Source organism: Haliotis rufescens, unplaced genomic scaffold, assembly GCF_023055435.1.
Source record: "Haliotis rufescens isolate VD_foot unplaced genomic scaffold, xgHalRufe1.0.p SCAF_21, whole genome shotgun sequence".
In the NCBI taxonomy this organism is placed as follows: domain Eukaryota; kingdom Metazoa; phylum Mollusca; class Gastropoda; order Lepetellida; family Haliotidae; genus Haliotis; species Haliotis rufescens.
The window spans coordinates 14,170,870-14,193,381 of record NW_025963902.1 but is presented as its reverse complement, the minus strand read 5'-3'; the positions used below and the strand labels follow the sequence as shown (position 1 = coordinate 14,193,381).

Sequence of the window (22,512 nt, the reverse complement as noted above, 5' to 3'; positions counted from 1 at the left end):
AACATCGTTGATACAATGCAAACCTACCAAACCATTTATACATCAAATCCCAGATGAAATACCATCAATAGTTCAATAACACATGTATAAGGAAGGGTAGACTGCCACAAGCACCTTGGTGTTACAAAAAAATGATTTCATCCATGCGAAAAGCTAAATATCGGTAAAGCTGATCAAACTTGATAAAATATATATCTATAGTGTTTTATCAGACCGACATAAAAATATGCCACAGTTGTCTTGAAGCAGCAAGAACAATAACAGTCTCAGCCTATATCAAGAAACTGGATGGCAGCCATTAACGTATAGAAGAAACGTCAACAAACTTTATAAAATAATTAATCAGCAATGCCCTTCATATAGAACTGATCTTACACCGCCATCTATCTCAGAACGTCAATTACAAATACAATCTCAGAAACCGCCAAGATTTTGTAGTACCGTTTGCACGGACATCTACGATTAAAAGGCCCTATGTTATAGATACATTGGGCCAATTGAATAATCTACCATTAGAAGTAAGGGATAGTTCGTCATTATCTTCTTTTAAAGCTGTCGCACTGGAGCAGTCCCCCTCACCACATATATACCATAATTGCGGTAGGGGATATACAAGCATACTGCGCACAAGACTGGGATACAACTGTATCACATTAGATTTCAACCTGTTTCATGTTGATTCATCTGATTCTTTTTCCTGTAAATGCAGAGCCCCTTGTAAAAAATTCATTCCATTTCTTTTTTGAATGCATTTTATATGATGACTTTAGGAAGACATTATTTTCAGCTGTTGATAATCTTAGAGGCCAAAAAACGCTACACAGTATTTTGTTGGTGACTCAAACCTATACGTTTTACTGAATACAAATATGTTCTTGTCTGTACACAAATATATAGAAACGACTAACAGATTCAGTCGCTCGCATAATATTATTGTTTCTAAATTGGTAATCATTAATATTGTCAAATCTATATCTAAACACTAAACTGTATAATATTTGCGCGTGCACGCTTTTCTCACTTTCCAGCACATTGTACATATCCCTTACATCAGCACTGTATACATACTGTGCATTATGTTTCCACAATCTTAAGCTTCAAGTGTAAATTGTCTTGTAGAGGTAAGCAGATTCATTCATAATCGTCACAGGTAGGGGCGGTCGGGTAGCCTAGTGGTTAAAGCGTTCGCACGTCACGCCGAAGACCCGGGTTCGATTCCCGAGATGGGTACAATGTGTGGAGCCCATTTCTGGTCTGGTGTCCCCCGCCGTGATATTACTGGAATATTGTTAAAAGCAGCGTAAAACTTCACACACTCACTCCAAATGTCCTTATTGAGGGTCTTACTTCCCATTAACTCTCGAACTACGTATAATCCGAAATTCGAGTTAATAGCGAGAATTCGGTGAATTTATTGATAGTTTCCAGTGATAAGCCATGTTTCGGACCTTGGCGACAGTAATGTGACAAATTAATAATACCGTTTAATGCACGCGTTTAGTTACGCGAGTGAAACTGGGTTATCTGCCCTTGTCAGGATGCCGGCATCCATAGCAACAGTTACTAGGTGTATCCACGAACGTCCGCGTTTTGTGTATAAACGTCGCAGCAACTCGGCGTGATGTCATTGCTCTCCTGCATCAGCTATAACATTCGTGACCACTTCGTGTTATTCCGGGACGATTATTGCAGGTTACGGAAAGGCGCGAGTGTTGACGAATGCAGCTACAAGTAACATAGACGTCACATCGCTTGTTGCGTCACACCATTGTTACCACACAAATACTTCTCTGGTCATCTGCAGCCATGGTCCAAAGACTGAGAGGAGAAGGTATGTGGAACATGGCGACCTATTAGTTGTGTTTGCAATTGACATTCATATATGTTTGTTTGGTCCAACGCCGCACTCAGCAATATTCCTAGTGCCTCCAACTATATGACGGCGGTCTCTAAATAATCGAGTCTGGACCAGACAATCCACTGATTGACACAATGAACATCAATCCACGCAATTGGGATACGATGACATGCTTCAACCAAGTCAGCGAGCCTGACCACCCGATCCCGTGTGTCGCCTCTTGCGACAAATATTGTCTCCTTTTACGGGAAGCATTGGTTACTGAAGACCTATTCTTACCCACATCTTTACGGGTCTGACATTCATAACATTATTCTAATGATAATTGTAAACCTATAGAAAGTGTGTTCTGTGTTGTGATTGGCTAATTTGGGTCACATGACCAAATGTCAAAGGGTGAAAATATGATTTGCATTCCCCGAAGGAAGCGAAAGCAAAGGGTGAGTAAGTACGGGGTGTTAAAGAGTGCGCATGGTTTTTTTTGGAAATTTTCATTCGAGCCCCTCAAGCTAACGCTTTCGGGTCTCTAGATGAATTTCCAAGATGCAAATACTCGATAAAATCCCGGAAATAGACACACACATAGTATTTATCTTCTAATTGATAACTGTGTTGAATCTACTGATAATATTTGTGAAGAATCGTGACAAAGTAGGTTGTGTGACCTTTCCCCTTTCCTACTTCTAATAACTTTCTACTCTGTAATTAGCTTACTTACTTACGCACCGAAAACGTGGAACAATGTCATGATTGTAGCAATCTCATTTTCAGAAGGGCAGGAGTTTGATTTACGGAATGCTCGCCTGATGTACGATGATGATCCTGATCTGGCTATACGAGAAATTAAGGTGTGTATAATGGTTAACAGGCGCAAATTATAAACTGTAAGCAGAGCGTTTATAAAAAAAACAAACCACCAAACAAAAGCTGTTTGTGATAAAAACGTATTTAATAAATAACGATGCTATCGTGTAATTAAGTTGTACCACAAGATCCTGTTTTTCTTCTTGAAGGGACGTGTGATTCAGTCGAAACTTCACCCAGTCCTGTCCAGGAGTACCAAGACAAGTCGCCTGCAGACCACGCTACCTGACACACCCTCCCACATTACCAAGTCGGTGGACGGTAGATATCTCGCCCATCGGGAACATACCTTCAATGATTTCAAAACGGCCGCAGATTTGTCTGCCGCGGGGGATACTTCCCAGACTCCAGTTGCCAACAATGTGTCATTCGTAGGAATGGGTTCTTCAAGTCTGACACAGTTTGGACTCTGTAACACTTCCAGCACGCCAAATACCAGTGTGATCAGTAGAAGTGGAAAGACAAAAAAGACGTCAAAACTCGCCAGGCTGTTCTGCGACGTGCGCCATTTCTTCCGCCCAAACCGTCGCCATGAACGTGAAGGGTGGATGAGCCTGTAGACATTCACTGCCGTGCTCTCATCTATAGTACTATAAATTTGTGCTATTTTTGGACTTTACACCAGTGCGAGTTAGGAAATTGAAAAAGTGCCATTATTGATCTATACAAAATGTTCGTACTACATTGTGTGGGTGATCTTCCTGCATATTGTATTATACAATTGTTTTAAATTGTATTGTTATTCTGACATCTATAAAGTTGTTTATGTTCTATGTACAGGATGCTGTGATGTTGAGGTCCGCTGACTGTATTAACGTATTCCCAAAGTAATCCTCTGACATACATTATCACCATAGACGATTGTGTTTCTTCTTTGTTATATAGCCAACGCCCTGTCTATTCGATTCAAGTATATTCTTTTGATATTTAATATGATCGGGAAAAAACTCCAAAACCTTACACGATCCTTTCCTTCTCAAATATGCAGAAAGACCAAAGTAGCAATACACAACAGTAACATTTACAACAAACATTAGATCCGTGAAGATTCGGGTTAGAATAGATCTTCAGAAAACCATTCCGACTCAGCAATATTCCAGCTATGTGACGGCGGTCTGTAAATAATCGAGTCTTGACCAGACAATCCAGTGATTGACATTATGACGCTATTGGGATCGATGACATGCATCAACCAAGTCAGCGAGCTTGACCACCCAATCCCGTTAGTCGCCTCTTACGACAAGCATAGTCGCCTTCATCTTCCCCAGGCAAGAGAGTTAACTGACTTTAAAAGTCCAGTTTCCACCCTTGTTGAACTTTGCTGGTATTATGGAGTTACATTTTGGCTGGACTAACGCGTCTATGCATAGTCCAATCAAAATCGCGCAACGAAATCGAAGTCCTCTTCGTTCACTGTCGTGCAGATTTCGGGCGATTGCAGGAATTGCAAAGCATGTGCACTGCCAACTCGTTGTCAACAGATATTTTCCAAATCTTTTCATGTTTTTAATCAAGGTACTCACGTGATTTGATGCTCTCCGCGATGTATGACCCGTTTTATCACAATGTAGATCTTAATTATCGATCATATCGTCTTGACTGGGCGCCGCCATTTTGTTAGAAGCAAATACAACTGATACGAGAGGTGGAATCTGATTAGTCCATGGAGAGGCATAGAAGGGGCATAACTCGTAATAGCCACTGGTAGCTCTTCGATCGAGCCCAGGGATTCCAGGACGATAGGACCATTCCCGATTACAATTTGTCAAAAGTCTGATCCAGATCCTGTGGTTCGTGAAGGGAAATTCACAAACAGTCAGATATTGTTCAGGAAGCGTCCCGATTCAGCCGAATTCGTCCCTATTCTCCCGTTCTCACTCCGAATCTGATCCGATTTGTATCATCCGCATGGTACAAAACGACCGAATCTGTCCCGACAGCTTTCCGATTCTCCCGAATGCGATCCGACAGAGATCAGACAGTGAACCGACAAAGACGGTTCGCATTCGGTAAGATCTGGACGCAATCTGGACTCAATCGACAAGAAACCAGAATGAACAATTCATGCCCATTCATCACGACAGCGTCCCGATCCACAGGACACCGTCGAGACAACACAGGACATTGTTACGATTTTGATCCGATACAGAAGAATCTGTCATGACATAGTCACGATTGTAATCCGACTAGACAAAATCGGCTGAGTTTCCCGAATGTTACGGGACGCACCTTACTGTCGGGAGTGCTTGGCCGACCTCTCTGGACCTATCCCGATCCGTAGGACTCTGTTACCAAAGTATACGACTGCGTTAGACAATGATAGGACCTTCTAGTTCTTTGTGGATAGAAATCCGACTTTTACACTTTTCGTGTCTTAGCGCTGTCTGGTTTGCCATAATCGGCACTGTGTGAACCTGGCCTTAAAGTCAGTTAACACTCTTGCTTCGGGAAGATGTGAATGAGCATACTCCTTTTACCACTGATTAAAGTTGATTGGCCTTATTCATCCTAGAGTAGGGCAAAATTTCATTCAAAATTGTGATTTCAGTTTGAGGGGATGAAGATATGTTGTAGAGTCACTGAACCATCAGAAATCCCCATGTGGATACATTCAGTCGATAAGTAACCGTTGGTGTTATTTGGTGGTGAGTGCGCTAGTTGAGTTTAACGCCGCTTCAAACAGTATGCCCGTTCAGCATGTCGTATTAGAGTTTTGTTTGTTATGTTGTTGTTGTTTAACGCCGCACTCAGCAATATCCCAGCTATATAACGGTGGTCTATAAATAATCGAGTCTGGACCAGACAATCCAGTAATTGAGCATTGGATCACCGCAATTGGGATACGATTACATGCATCAACTAAGTCAGCCAACCTGACCACCCGATTTATATTTTAAAACATTTTTTTCAGGGCATACATGTCCAGCGAAAATCATTTGTTTGTGAAATCAAAGGCAAACAATATCTATTTTAAGAAAACAAATATTTTCTTGAACAATATCTATTTTTAAAAACAAATCCGAAGCTATTATCAGTATGACGCTTTACGTCCTGCAGTATTTCAATCCCCCGGCTCACCTCATTCTACTCACCTCTGGCAACATTCAAAGGGATCCATATTGCAACTGAATTCAATAGTTTCATTAGTTCACGTGACTATCACATTACACAACACACGCTGGCGGCAGTCGTGGCCCTGCTGCATATCAAATGTTATCATACCTCAAAATGAGATTGACCAATCAGAGAGCAGAACTGCTAATCCCATATGACTTTATTGATAAAGATTATAGTTCAAATTTTCAACAAGGTTTGACCTCTAAGGTTTGAAATGTAGTTCCCTTTGACTTTCAAGGGTTGTAAGTGTCAAGTTTTCATTTTGACATGACATAATAAATTCGTTGACGCCTCGCCCAATATTTTTCTACTAACCTTATATGACACCGTATACAGCAACTAAAGATACCATCACTAATAATATACCTAATTTCTATCAACCAGCTAAAAAATTTTTTAAATAGGCCGCCATGTTGTACGAACTTTATGAACGAGCATATGAAACAATCTCCCCCATTCCACCCTAATTCCATTCTCGTCTCTATCAGCCAATGCTCGTCGCATTCTCGGTGTTCTTAATACTAGAGGGCGGCACGGGTGGCCCAGTAGTCTAAGGCGCTACGATTCGCTGTGCAGAGTTGCGTCCCTTGGGCACGCCAGAAACCTGTGATTGTGGGTTTGAATCCCGGTTCGTCCCGATTATGTTTCTAGGTTTGTCAGCACCATACCCGTGCTCGTGGGTTTCACCTTAGCGGTAAACGTCTGAGACCTGCATGACTTCGGGCTTTCCTCCCATATTAAGCTGACACGCCCTGATATAACTGGAATACTGGAATAAAAGCGGCGTTAAACCCAACTCACTCACTCACCTTAATACTAGAGTATTCCTTAATAAAATTATTTGTAATTAACCTTATACAAAACTTATTCCATGGACTCATATATACATATACTACTTGTCCATGCATGCCGGAAAAGGCAACTATGCTCGTCGAAAGAGGCTCGCTGACTTGGTTGATGCATGCCATCGTATCCTCATGATGTCAATCACTGGATTGTCTGGTCCATACTCGATTTTGTACAGACGGCCATCATATAGCTGGAATATTGCTGAGTGTGGCGATAAACAACAAACAAACAAACAAACAAAACACCAGCAGAGGTTGTTTGAAGCTGCAGTAAAAGGTTTTAATATGCCATATTGGCTTCAGCGGATCCATGTTTTATGTGTTTTATTAATAAAATAAAAAAACATGCCTGTTGTCAATGCTTTCATTCTAACATCGACGTAGGGTTAAAGTCTGGAGTGGCGATGTGCCATTCCATATGTAAGTATAATAGACATATTTTGGATACTAAAATTTGTCCCTATTGTCATACTGAAGATGCGTATGCTTTGCTTTTTTATGTGTACAAATCACTTTATTGTTCCAAGTGAAATGTATTTTTACCAACATGGTTACTCTTTACAAACAGTGCTTTACGGAAATTCGTATTTGAGTAAGGAAGATCAAATCCAAATATCAGATTCTATTCTAACTTCTTTTTAAAAACTAGCAGGTTTTCAGTTAAGTGAAGGAAGTGATAAATGTATAAAATGCAAATATATTTATCATATATATATACACGTCTAGTTTCTCATGTACAATCCATTGGTTACATTCCACCTTCACTTATGTATCAACTGTATTATGTGTCATGGAGTGGAATTAACACAAGCGATCGCTTGTTTACCAATCCATTTTCATATATTTTTTGTGAAAATAACTATGTTTAAATCATTTGGACAAACATAAAAAAGATAGATGCTGATGATGGTGTTGGAAATTTAAAAGTCATCCAAGGGAATCGATTTCGCACTTAACTCAAATCAGGGTCGCAAAATGACATTATATTATATATTATACATATTTGTTACACTAAAGCCACACTCAATACTCCGCGCTTTGTGATGGCGGTGAGAGCATAGGATTATGTCCCCACGGGGACAATTCCCCTACTCGGACATATTCCCACTTGACAATTCCCCAACTCGGACAATTCCCTACTCGGACATTTTCCCATTCGGACAATTCCCCACGCGGAAAATTTCCTTCTCGGACAATTCCCTACTCGGACTATTCCCCGCTCGGACGATTCCTCAATCGGACCATACCCTACTGGTACAATTCTCCACTCGGACATTTTCCCACATTTTCTCACTCCCCACATAGAATAAGTTTTATTTCCAAACAATAATAATACGAATGCTAAAATATTCATCATCACTTCTCAAGTTTTCTTTAATGTCACCAGCTGGAAGCTGTCGCAGATGAACACGATTCTAACCAAATCTGATCTTTTTTGACATAGAATGCATGAACTGATTGAGTGACCTGATTCCATCAACCTGAAGGGATTACGCACAGAGAAAGAAAGCATTAAACACCCTATATATATATAGGGTGTTTAATGCTTTCTTTTTATATATACCAATTTCCTCTCTCTCTCTCTCTCTCTCTCTCTCTCTCTCTCTCTCTCTCTCTCTCTCTCTCTCTCTCTCTCTCTCTATATATATATATATAGGGTGTTTAATGCTTTCTTTATATATATACCAATTTCCTCTTATAATAAACGTTAAGTTAGGTTTTCCCAGTGTATACAGTGGAATAGATATTAATGAGGGGTGTGGTTACAGTGGAGTGGAGATATCCATTTTGTTGCCGAGGACCAATTCTAAGGAGGAATTCCCCCACGTTACAACATGTATACCCCCCCCCCCCCAACAATCACTGATCCAATCCAACCCCCAAGCAGAACAAAGAGTTTAATTATGTTTAACTCGCCTGGGTAGATGTCGGGCAAAATTAGGTCGACTCTTTGACTCTAATTTGAGGGTTTATTGGCCCCTTTGTCTGTAATAAAGAAAGTGAGGTGGCAGTACGCAACTCGGCGTGTTTAGCAGGTTATTACAATCCTATTGTGTATAGGTGTCAGCGAGACCTAATTAGCATTTCACACAGGCAGGTGCAACAAGTTACCACTTCTATACTGGGACCTTTCATCCCAACACAATTAATACGCAGGAAGCAGTGAGCAGGGGACGGAGGTTTGGAGTGAGTGTAACGGACATATGGATGGAACTGTTTTATGAATGCCAGGTATTATATGACAACACAGAAGACTCCCTGATAATACATAAACAGTAATAACCACTTAGTGGTATCAAGTCTTGAAAGGCATTTAGAAGTGATACCTATAAGGAAGAGAATTTATGAATGTCAACTTCTTTATTATGAGGAACACAACGTTTCGGAGTATATACTTACTCCTTCATCAAACGTTGTGTTCCTCATAACAAAGAGGATGACATCCATAAATTCTGTTCCTCACTAAGAGGTTCTAACAAAGCTGTCGAGGAAAAGTTGGTACTTGTACTTGTACAAGCAGCCACACACACGTGCATGCACGTCGATCGCTTTATAAGTGCAATAATCTTGAACGCGACGTTAAACCCCATTTCGCCTCACCCGTTTTCTTAGTGGAGTGTTAAACAGTTCGTTTCACCATATTATATATTATAATTATAATTAGTTGTTTAGAAAACATTTACGTATACATCCTCATATCCGCATTATGATAGTTTGTATGTTAAATGCATTTAATCTATGACGAAAACGTTTCCAAATGTAATATATTTCAAAGTGATCTGGTGTATTCAAGATAAAAAATGTTGTTTCTTTTCTCAAATATTGTACAGAGACAGTTGTCTTATTTTTGAGTGCATCATAATACTAAATAAAAATAATTAAACAATTCCACGACGATCCTGCAAAAAGCGGCAGTACTTCAGTCAGTTCTGATTTATTGTTCACAGTTGTAAATCAGGTGAGTTACCTCCCCGGAAGTATATCGATCCCAAAGTTCCTGTTGCCAGCGCCGCCATATTTCTCGACTGAAAGCAACGACGCCAACAGGTATCACAAAGGTAACAAAGAAAATCGTCCAAAACAACAGTGACATATGACTTTTGTGTAGAACTTTCAAATGTGTATGTGCCTTCTATCACGACAATGAGTACAGACACAAGGACTGCTAATTCTGGGAAGAAGAAAGGTGGTGGATTTTTATCGCGTCAGGCGAAAGCGAAATCACAGACTGAATATTTAACAGAGGAAGAACTTTTGAAGAGGGACGTTGTGACGCCTGATGATGTATTACGACTTAGTAAAACCACAGAGAGTAAGTGTTTGGATTATTATTTGGTTTAACAATTGATTTGCTTTCAGTGTGCAATTTGGTAAACAATTTCTTGACCTAATTTCTCTATGGATATTGATGTAAACAAAGAAATATTTCCCTGTATTGTTGATATGAATAGGTCAAAACATCCAACTGATTGTATAATGCTAGGGAAAAGGTTGGATGCTTGAATTCCCGTGATTGTTATATCACAATCTTTCACGGAATATCAGTTAATATGTGAAAGTTATCTTTGACAACTGTTTCATTATGTATTGGTAGCTGAGAACGGACTGGATAATATTGTTGCAAATTGTCAAGATCTGTCACTGGATCTTTGACAAAGTGCTTACTCGTATGTGGCAGTTTGTTATGTCAATACCAAATACACTTCATTGTGAAAAGGGTGTAGGAATATTCAATTCGACCATCTGAATCTATATCCTGATCATCTGGGCATTGCCATGATCCTTTTGATAGCGCATTTTCCTCCTTAATTTATGCGATGTTCATGATGTAGACAAACTTATCCTAATTCTGATTGATAACAGTGACATGTCTTGAAAACACAGAACATAAGCAATACACGATAACTAACCCTACTAAATGGTTAATAATTACAATACTGTGTGCTCATGAGAACTAAAAATCAATGAAATCTGTCAGCTGTTTTGCCATTAGTGAATGTCCTTTGACAAGTTGAAATAATGTGGATTGATGTCCCAATTTACTTTGTCAGCGATTAGTTTAGCTTAAGGGGAAGTAGCTATTATAATCATGATAATGCAACTGTTCAATTATGTTGCAATAGAATGTGAGCAATATGAAGACGCATAAGATTAAGAGGATGCACCTTATTAGTTATTTTTATATCTTTCATGAATGTAAGTGTGTAACTCTCTAGTTTAGTAACTGCAGGAGTATACATTGGTATACACAGTTCCCACACCATTTCCTTAAGGAAATAATTACCAAGCATCTGTTACACTTACAGTCTTTAATAAATTGTGACAGTAGTTTGAAGTCTAACATATAATATGTAACATTTATGTGACGCGTAAAACCCTGCTTCATATATAACCTGGACCAATACACTACCATAGCTTCGTATTGAGTCTGGTTGGAAGGATGCAATAGCTCTTGCAGTGTCTGTAAGTCATGGACTTACTTTTCTTGGCAAGTCATTATTGTACATAAGTAAAGCAAGTTTTGTGGTCAATGAGTAACAAAACAAAATAAGTGGTTATGGAGCGACTGATAATCTCCTTTTCAGTCCTGTCTGGAATTTTGCTGGATAAGGGGAGTTTCAGTTCAGAAGTGGAAGATTAGTGCTGAAGAGAAAGTCCTCATTTCCTATCAGAATTGGAAAAGCCCCCCTGTATTATATAAACTCTTGAACTTGGTTTCTGTTTTTCAACATGATACATTAAGTCATATATACATCAAGTAAAACAAGACAAGAAGCATGTGTATAGTGAATCCTATTTTCTAAAAAAAACTACAGCCGTGTTGGGATGTGTGCACATCTTATACATACAGACATATTGTTTTCATTCCCTGAAGCATCAGCCTGGAGAGCGGAAGGTCTGGGGTTCAATCCCCAGCCGCATCATACCAAAAGACATTAAAAGATGGTACTTGTTGTTACGCTGTCTGCCACTCGGGATTAAGGGGCTAAAACAAGGACTGGTCAGCTCGGAGTCAATATACTGTATCTTAGTGTGGTATTCATGTTAAACTGAGACATGGTATCTCAGTGTGCTAGCACTATAAATCGGCATCAGTCACTATCTAAGTGCAATAATCTTGGACGCGACGTTAAACCCCATTTTACCTCACCTGGCATGTCAACAAATGTGTACAGAAGTATGCCAGTTTGTCCTCTTACTATATTGTCTGGTTATAAAAGTGTTCAGTGCTTTTCCATCTTTACGTGTTTAATCCATTTTATTTATTTATCCAACATTTTCTTCATTTCTGTTAACCTTTATTTTGGCAGGTTGCTCCAACTCTACATTATTTAAAGCAACCATTATCATGTTACCTCTATATGTACCTTGGAACGAACCTTAGTAGTCAGTGTGAATCATAAGTGACATGAATTGACTCATGATAAGTCATACTTGTTTGCTAGTTTGATGATATTTAGTCAGTAGTTTGTTTTTCACACATGTGTTCTAGGGCTGATACGACAGGGAATCTAACATATTCTTCTCGGTAAAATACCAATATCAGATTTTATTTCTCCTGAAATCATATCATTTGAGGTTTTTTTATGTTTCACTGATTCACCAGGAGCTAACAGACATTACAAGGTTTTATATACGAAAATCACACACCTGTACTGATCATTTCTGATACACAATGTCTAGTGTATTGTAAATAGCCCAGTAATTGGGACGTACGTGCATGGTTTATTGTCCCTGCTGTGTTTTATTGTACGATAAACAATGACCACGAGTCATTTATTTCTTATATGTGAGATATCAACATTATGTACAGCCCAGCGTTAGAAATTAGCACTAGTCTTATAGTCCTTACCAATTTGTCCAATAGTTAAGGTATCATAAGGACTAGTAGAAATTTGCCAATTTTAAGGGTTTTTCTATATGCTATCATTGTAAGGACTAGTGGACTAAAACTGTTAGTTTCTACCCCTGCTGACAGCTTCTTTAAGGGTGTTGATAAAACATGCAAGCTTGATTAATATTTACCCCAATTTGACTCCCTGAATAGAATTAAGCCTTGGCAATGTCGGACAAATTCATTTTATGAACAGGTGGGTTAAGTTTGGTATTTCCAACGTATTCTTTTGATCCTCACGTTGATTATCTGTACCTTTCCCCCAACACTGATTGTCAAATCTCTGCCACTTTTTTGACGGAATCGTTCGGCCATTGTGTTTATCTATGTTGCCCCACTACATCCTAGGGGAACAACTCACTGGACACTTCCCTCTAAAAAATGACGTCTAATATATCATGATATATGACATCATCAAGCTGCGAGCTCATATTCAAATCTCCAGAAATGACGTCCTGATAGAACAATGTTTTATCGTGAAGTAGTTTGTATGAGAGATGATACTGTCTATCACAAGACATGATAATTCTTGTAAGTCCCCAAGGACGGTCGGGTAGCCTAGTGGTTAAAGCGTTCACTCGTCACACAGAAGACCCGGGTTCGATTCCTGACATGGGTACAATGTGTGAAGCCCATTTCTGATGTAAAACTATACTCACTCACTCGTAAGTCCCCCAAATATTGTCAAGTGATCAGACTGCATGTCATCGATCTCAATTGCGTGGATCGATGCTCACGATGCCTATCACTGGGTTGTCTGGTCTAGACTCGATTATTTACAGACCGTCGTCATATAGCTTGAATATTGCTGAGTGCGGCGTAAAACAAGAAACCAAACCAAACTTTCAAATGAAGCTGGCACTGATATATATGAAATACTTTTCAAAGCATCATTAAGCCAAACTCGCTCACTCCTTTAAGAGTTATGGATCATGTACATGATCAATAATGCAGTGATTTTCATATTTTATGATATTGCAAAACATTCTTAATTACTAAATATCATCAAGGAAAGGTTAGTGGTTAAATGTCGATTTCAATTTTAATATGGCATGTTAGCATGGTTTGCGAATACTACAGTCATGCCCCGCTTATATACAGACTTCAGATATCCGGAAACCTCGGTTCCCGGACAATTTTCATTCAAAACGAAATAATTACTATATAAATTTACCCGTATATACGGAAATTCAGTTTCCGGAACCGAATGGTCATTTTCATACACAAAACACTGAAATGCACACAAAATTGTCTCACTTACCCGGACAATACACTTCCGCTGGTGGTAATCCTTTGATTCGTGAGAAGTCAATTAACCAAGTGACACTGAGTTACGTTTGAGACGAACTTGTTATTGTACATGTAATCCCATTCGATAAAAATGGTGTCTGTGGAGGTCAGAGGTCAAAGTTGTGACTTCAAACTGTGAGTATGGCCTGTAAACCAGTGAAACGTAAGTGACACGCAGTTACAGCACGCAAAAAAAGGGAAATTTGTCTGTTTAAGGAAAAACACCCGTCAGCAAGTTTGGAAACCATTAGTAAGCATTATGGCACTAGATTGGTCACAGTCACTCACAAGGAAGCTTGTGCTTGTATAGAGACCTTGATTACATATTACGAGAACACAGGCGATCTGGACAATTTGAAGGGAAGTAACTCTTCCAGTAAGAAGCTGGTTTCAGTTATATGGAAATTCGTTTATACGGACGAATTGTGAAATGATGCAAGTGTCTGTATAAACGAGGCACGACTGTAATTAATTATCATCCAAGGCACAGATGAATCAGTAGAGCAGTACATACATACATGACTGTTGGTTGTGTTTGCTTCATGTTTAATCCTGTAGTGAGACACAATTTGTGTACATTATTTTGCAAGTAATTGTGTTCAATTAGATATTGCATCAATTTCAGGAGGGTTACTTTTGAATTGATGCTAGAACATCTTGGATAGGTAGAGCTACAGATAAAACTGCGTATTTGCGTAAAATACCCACCTCAAATATTCAAAACCCTATTAACTTGCGTACAGAAACGCATGCATTTAATGAAAAACTCAAATGAATAAAAACAGCACGCTTGAATACCCAATGAACGTTTTCAGCATGCATACATCAGAGCTAATTTCTGAAACATTATGAGCTAAATTAATTTCCGAGTCAAGCCTTTATTTAAAACTGTTATATACATGTAAAATATTTTTATTTATTTTTTAAATCCCCAAATGTGTCCTCATTTTGGGAAAAACCCAATAGAGTGATGAAGGGAAAAATATTATAACCCAATTAAAATACCTTCGAGTAAAAACTCAATTGCTCAAAAAGTTATTTGGAGCTTTGGATAGGATTAAGGCATTCCCAAGTATTATGAAGGAATGTATCACACAATAAAGTGTGGGGCGGTCGAGTAGCCTAGTGGTTAAAGCGTTCGCTCGTCACGCCGAAGACCCAGGTTTGATTCCCGACATGGGTACAATGTGTGAAGCCCATTTCTGGTGTCCCCCGCCATGATATTGCCGGGATATTGCTGGGATATTGCTAAAAGCGGCGTAAAACTATACTCCCTCACTCACAATAAAGTGTGCAGCATTGCTCCTCTCCATGGTTTATGTCTAGGGTATAAATCCACTTTAGCTGGCCACTTCTCAGGTCAAGAAATAAAGCACATAGAGCATTGCTTGGGTCTTAAATTAAAGCCTAGAGTATATTTGCTTATGTTACAAGTGCCTTAGAATCAAAGTAAATTCTATGTCTTAGCCCACCCTAAATCATTATGGCACTGGAACTGCGTTTGTCTTTATTTCGGGTATATTTTACATTTGTTTTAAACCACATAATGCTGAATGGTGTCAGTTTTCTCAATCTTTTGTTTGGGTTATCAGTGTTCCTGTTGGGTTTTGAAACTGTCGGTCCTGGTGTACTGGCAACTTTAAAAATTACCAGTGCCCTCTAATTTTTGTCAGTCCCAACTTTCAACAAATAAATGCAATGACGTCATCTCTGAAGTATCTTAGTTAGATCTGCACGTCGTTCACACAAAGTTCAGTCAACATTTTCTCGCCTTTTTTAGTATTTTGTCACTACAGATATTTATTTAACCTCAAAGCAAAGTGAAATGTTATTTCCTTGCACAAAAAATAGACAACAGGAAACCCTGATGGTAACAGACAAGCTGACTTTGTTCGAAAAATATACTTATCTGAATATCACCAATGTTTTGTTCAACATCAAAGATTTATAAGGTATTTTATTTGCCGGTCCATGGGGTCTGGCAGTAACATGAATCACCGGTCCAAGCCTAATTGTACCGATAAAAAACTTGTAATTACCGGTAAACGACAACACTGGGTTATGTTAACATTGATTCTGAAATTTATTTGCTTTTTGACATACAGTAGGCATGTAATGTCTATGTTCTAAATCTGGCCTTAGAGTCAGACCAGTACTTCCTATTTAAGATAAGATAACACTTTATTATCCCCGAAGGACATTTAGGTTACATCAGCACAAGGTCTAAGCTTTTTTATGAACAAATATAGATATAAATAAGAACATCACAAGTTCACAACCGTAATTAACATCTGATCTGGCACGAACAAATAATGCTCAACAATTATTTCTCACAAAACAATATATAACATGCTACTAGCTGGTAGGAATGAATTCAGGGACAACATTGGCAATAGTAGTTGGTGGCAAGAAGAAAGAAGTGGATACTCTTAATGTAAAACATACAAGATATCAATTAATTATTTATTTGCTGAATTAAATATTTGCTGCTTATGAATACCGCCAATGTCCTGAAGAAACGTTCCAATGATTTTATTCACCATGTTTCAGATTTTGAAGGGTTTGTTTTTGTTGCAAACAGAGAGGTTGTGGTATCAAAGTTAGAATACTTTAAAGCAATGTTTTATAAACATGGAGATGATGGTGGGGTGAATTTGAAAATGTCTTAGACAATGAAGAAAAAACAATCTCTGTTGACCCTTTTTTATATATATATATATATTGTATTTGCATCCTATGTGAGTTTTGAATCAGTGACGGTGCCCAGATATTTATACTTGTCTGCAACTATTGTCTCATGATCAATTACAATTGGAATTAAAAGTTATCTGTCCTAAAATCTATGACCACTTCATTTGTCTTCTGGGTATTTAGACCCGTAAAGATCCGGGGTAGAATAGGTCTTCAGCAACCCATGCTTGTCGCAAAAGGCAACTATGCTCGTCGTAAGAGGTGACTAACAGGATCTCTGACTTGGTTGATGCATGTCATTGATCCCATTTGTGTGGATTGATGCTCATGATATCAATCACTGGATTGTCTGGTCCAGACTCGGTTATTTATAGACCACTGTCATATAGCTGGAATATTGCTGAGTGCAGCGTTAAACAACAAACCAACCAACCAATCTGGGCATTTAATATAGACAGTCATCCTTACATCAGGATCTAAAATTAGAAATTTCATTACTCTATATGAGTTCTAATTCTTTGATTAAACATTGCAGTGTCATCTGCAGATTTTACAGTAAAACAGTATATATAATTTATGTGATGGGAAAGTCAATAAAATTCTTATGTTAGATGCACACGGTTACAGTTTAGGATAAACATGATAAACAAGAAGAAATTTTGTGGAATAAGGTAGATTTTGCTTGACTCAGGCTTCAGACTAGTGGTATATTGATGTTGTAGAACCCGTAGACAGCCAGTGTGTACAACAAGGGGGCGGACATCTCCAGGACATTGATGAAGTGATCAATAGATACATCACTGTCTGGGCCTAGCTGGAGTGTTGTTAGTAATCTCTTGACCACAGTTATTGATGGATTATTGGTGCGCATGCAAGCTTATCCACAGATGATCACATTGACTGATATACCTTCTCACACCGTGTCTTGTCATGACGTGTGGTCGATCATATGTCAGGTTTCAGATCAGTTCATTTCTTAGTGCATTAGCACTGATTGTCACCCAAATTGTCCTGAATATTTTATCTGTATTTGGTAATGGTGTGGAAGAATGCCCTATCAAAAGCTCATAAATTTACGAAAATGTCCTAATGTCATTGTCTCTGGAAGAATTCCTGTATATATATACAGACACTGGCAGCCACTGGCACTGGTATTATCATCCTAACCAAACTTCAGAATAGTTTAATTTCAAAGGACCAGTTGATAATTACCAAATTGTAAAAGCTTTTTATTGTATATATGCATGTTGTTTAATACAGTTAATACTGTCAGCGTAAACCTCAAAATTTGTCTTTCAACTCTGTTTTTTTTTCTTAACAAAATAATATTCTAATAAGAGCCCCCTATTTCTAATTTTGAGAGTGCCCTGGGCGCTTATTACGTCGAATATGGTAACCTAAATTAATAATGCTAATATTGTTAATCAAAATATAGGTGTGATCCATTTTGCCCGAAGTCATTCAATGGTTGTTTTACTTGTTCCATGTGTAAAACGATACAGGATAAATAATTGAATTGATAAATGAATTGATAAATGAATTCATAAATGATTCAAATATGAGGTGGGCGAGGTAAAAGGTGAAAGGTGAAATAGTGTTGTGTCCAAGATTATTGCACTTATATAGCAATGTGCAAGCATGTGTGTGTGTGTGGCTTCTTGTACTAGTCTCGACCGATGCCGATTTTTATAGTGCTGGCCCACTGAGACACCATGCTGCAGGTTAATATGAATACCCCACTCAGACACAGTGTACTGACTCCAAGCCGACCAGTCCTTGTTTTAGCCCCTAAATGTGGAGCGCCAGGCAGGATAACATCAAGTACCATCTTTTATCGTCCTTTGGTAAGACACTCTACCACTAGACCTTGGAGGCGGTCGATTCAAATATGAATCGAGGCAAATAAATGTGCATTGCGTAACATAACATCTCAGTATTATCGATGCTTGGAAATATTGGTGAATTGTGACGTCCCTAGTTCTTTATATTTTTAGTTTACAGTAAGATGAGCAACACAGTAGAGATGGCAACTGTATCAATATTGATCAACAAGATGTCATAAGTATTGTGTTTAGGCAGTTCATGATAGACACATTTAAGTTGCCATGGTAATCTCTCTTAACCCATGTTTTCATCATGGCAGAATAGAGCAGTATTTCAGGCTACTGATTGTGTAGTTTTAGATGTAATTAGTATAGAAAGGGCATTATTGATGTCAAACATGGCTACAGTGGGTTGTAATTGAAGATGTCACTCAGGTGAAAGGCTTGGCTTTCACAAGGATATTCCATGTTTTCAGACTCTTGTGTAAAATACCAAACCACCTGCATCTTTCAAGCATATTTTTATCAGGGCCCACTTGCAGAAAGCGATCTTAGCACTACAACTATTGTAAGCCTAAGTTACATGTTACGCCGCACTCAGCAATATTCCAGCTATATGAGGGCGGTCTGTAAATAATTGAGTCTGAACCAGACAATCCAGTGGTTGATATCATGACCATCGATCCACGCAATTGGGATTGATGACATGCATCAACCAAGTCAGGGAGCCTGACCACCCGAACCCGTTAGTCGCCTTTTACGACAAGCATAGTCGCCTTTTACGGCAAGCATGGGTTGCTGAAGACCTATTCTATCCCGGAATCTTCACGGGCCCCCCAAAAAACTATGTTAAAGTATGGGAATTACGATCATCTTAATACTAAGATCCCTTTGTGCAAGTGGGCCCAGGAGTTCTGCATTACTTACTGGTTCATTAGTTACTGGGTATTATGGATAAAAAAACACTCTTTGAGAATCCTGACCTGAACCTGCCTCACTGTCTTCCCAACGTGCCTACAGTCCCATGCTCAGAAAGTGATGCACGGCTAAACATGAATGTTACCTCTTTCATCTGTGATAAGTTGTCCATACTCAGCTTAAGATCTTGCTTGTTTGACCAACAATGAATTAAAACGTAAATTGAATTGATCTTTGAAAGAGAAGAAGTTCATACAGTCATGTATTAACATGACTATTCAGTCTTAGATTCGGCTTGTAAAACCGATGTGTGATGTGACCGAATTACTGTTTAAGGCGGTGTTAAATTGTACTCATTCACTTACTTTAAAGGAAGACTTGATCTTTATGAAGGACAACAGACAAAAATTCTATGCACTGGTAGTAGGTTTCACCAAAGTGGTCCATGTCCTGCATCGCTCGGGTTTTCTGACCGTCTCCGTGGTCTTGTGGTAGAGCGTCCGCTTGGAGAGCGGAAGGTCCGGAGTTTGATCCCCGGCCGCGTCAAAAGACGTTTAAAGATGGTACTTGTTGTAACCCTGTCTGGTGCTCGGCATAAAGGGGCTAAAACAAGGACTGGTCGGCTCGGAGTCAGTATACTGTGTCTGAGTGGGGTATTCATGTAAAACTGCGGCATGGTATCTCAGTGAGCTAGCACTATCAATCGGCATCAGTCTGGACTAGTACAAGCAGCCACACAAACACACACACACGTACATGCACATTGCTATATAAGTGCAATAATCTTGGACGCGACGCTTAACCCCATTTCACCTCACCTCACCTCGGGTTTTCTTCACACATCAAGCTGACACTCAGTGATCTAACTGGAATACTGTTCTTAGCTGCGTTAAACCCAACTCACTCACTCATTCTATAAATTGCCCATTATTACATGAAGGAAAGTGTATAAACATGTGCAAAATGTCGCCCCCACGGTTATCTTCTCTAAGATTGACTGATTCTAATCAGGAATAGAAATAAACCAAGGAAGTCGACTAGGCCAAATGGGGATAATATATAGCAAACTGTTTAAAATTCTACTAGCCCTTAGGATACCTCATTTGTGAAACTGTTCCAGGCTAGCGGGCGAATAATTTCTATCGCTGCTAATTATGCATTGTTGTATTTATGAGATATCATTTTCTTATTGTTTTCAGTTGTAATTTCTGCTGGCTAATCTAAAAGCATTTGCTGAGATCCAAAAGTTAATTCACACAGCACCTTTTAACGTCTTTTAATGCCTTAATGATATTCTTCTCAACTTTTGATGGGAATAATCAGAAGTTTCTTTCGATTTAAATATATACACTTGACGTTATGAGAATAAGCTTGGTGTGTCATGGAAAGATAAGAAAAACAATATCAATTCTTGCATAGGACTTATATTGGCATAATCTCGAGGCCACAATTATATCAATGCATCAGTTCTATCACTTGTAAGGGCCCTAAGCAATCCTGCATAAATGTTGAAATGGTCCCTCTTATGCTCGACCGCCTCCGTGGTCTTGCGGTAGAGCATCCGCCCGGAGAGTGGAAGGTCCGGGGTTCGATCCCCGGCCGCTTCATACCCAAAGACGTTAAAATATGGTACTTGTTGTTACCCTGTCTGGCGCTCGGCATTAAGGGGCTAAAACAAGGACTGGTCAGCTCGGAGTCAGTATACTGTGTCTGAGTGGGGTATTTGTGTTAAACTGCGGCATGGTATCTCAGTGAGCTAGCACTATAAATTGGCATCAGTCAAGACGTACATGCACGTCGCTGTATAAGTGCAATAATCTTGGACGCGACGTTAAAGCCCATTTCACCTCACCCTCTTATGCTCGCTCCAGTCTTTGCTTTCTGAAGATGTGCTTATACTTCAAATGCTATTTGCGATTTGCTGTGTTAATTCGAAGCTGTTGTCATGTGGTATTGATTTACGTAGAAGTAATGGATGGTGTCATGATGTCCTCGGTAACGACCGACTACAGTAAAACTGAGACTGGTTGTTGGACACTTCAGGAAACAGTGTCCTGCGTGGCAAGCTCTTCGTCCAATTCGGTTGGACGAGTACTGTGCTACAATAATGAGAGTCTATATCTGTGCAGACATGGCCAGTTTCATCAAGGAAGAACTGTACTTCCTTCATATTTTATTCATGTGTGTCATGAACCCTGCAGGGCTAGTGTGGAGAAATCAGACATATTTATGGAATAATCTTTTGATTAGCTTCGCATAATTTCCCCATTTTGTCTGGACAGAACCACAGAGTGTTGTCATGTATTGTATTATACCAAGTATCACAGTAGGGCTGTTTTATCACAATATGTGTATGCTAGGGCTGGGACAGGTAACTCGGGTACCCGGGTCGGGTGGGTACTGAGTAGGACCCGGGCACCCACAAGACATCTCCTGAGACCTACAGTGGGTACCCGGGTAGGGTCGGGTAATAGGGGGGTGGGTACCCGGGTAGTAAATTTGGACTCGTCCCAGCACTAGTGTATGCCCATTATCATAACATCAAATATTGCCCATATATTGTGCAACTGCCAGTCCTTTAGATTGTTAATGACTTATTTACATGAGGTCTTTTCAACTGCTATTCCTAGTGATGATTCTCAGCATGAAATTGAATCAGTATAACTTGTTTGACAGCTTATAAGGATCGGGTTGTTGACTAGCTGATTGTGTCGTTGTTCAAAGAGCTCTGTTGAGATTCCAGGGTTGATCAGTTGGGATCCCTGTGAAACGAGATTCCTTTACGATTTCGTTGTAAGTTGGACATCACAGTCAATGAGTTTTCTAATGTCTACTGTATAAAGACTATTCTTTCACTGACTTCTTCCAAATGACCTGTTGAATTCATTTGGGACATGCCATGAAAAGGTCAAAGACATGATTGAACAAAATCCAGAATAAGTATTAATACATGTACATGTATTTGTCATTCAACTTGTATTAGATAAGGTCAAGGTCACCATTCAGTTTTTGTATAGTTATTATTGCATTGTTAGAACTAATACCTGTTTGCATGCGGCTAGTACAAATTCCTGCGGGCTAGTACAAATTCCAAAAAGTTGTCATTGTTTTAACATGGCGAGGGAATTACTTCCTTATCGGGAAAGTACAGCGTTTGAGTTCTACCTGTTCATTGTCAGTTTCTGAGTTAAGGTAGCCTCTTCATGT

The 22,512-nt window shown here is 39.2% G+C and overlaps 2 protein-coding genes across 3 annotated transcripts in view; both read left to right on the top strand.

Annotated features, from left to right (window-relative positions):
* Positions 1-1,769: 1,769 nt before the first annotated feature.
* On the top strand, positions 1,770-3,476 carry LOC124121324. Its single transcript, XM_046484322.2, has 3 exons — positions 1,770-1,831; positions 2,630-2,706; positions 2,872-3,476. The coding sequence occupies exons 1-3, from the start codon at positions 1,807-1,809 to the stop codon at positions 3,280-3,282; spliced, it is 513 nt and encodes a 170-aa protein (XP_046340278.2). The 5' UTR covers positions 1,770-1,806; the 3' UTR covers positions 3,283-3,476.
* Positions 3,477-9,665: 6,189 nt separating this feature from the next.
* The window catches only part of LOC124127869 (protein unc-119 homolog B-like), a 38,147-nt gene continuing 25,300 nt past the window's right edge, over positions 9,666-22,512 (top strand). For both annotated transcript variants that reach the window (XM_048401284.1, XM_048401283.1), the window contains exon 1: positions 9,666-10,000. In XM_048401284.1, coding sequence (XP_048257241.1) covers positions 9,832-10,000 — 169 coding nt within the window. In that variant the 5' untranslated portion in view covers positions 9,666-9,831. The remainder of the gene's footprint in view (positions 10,001-22,512) is intronic.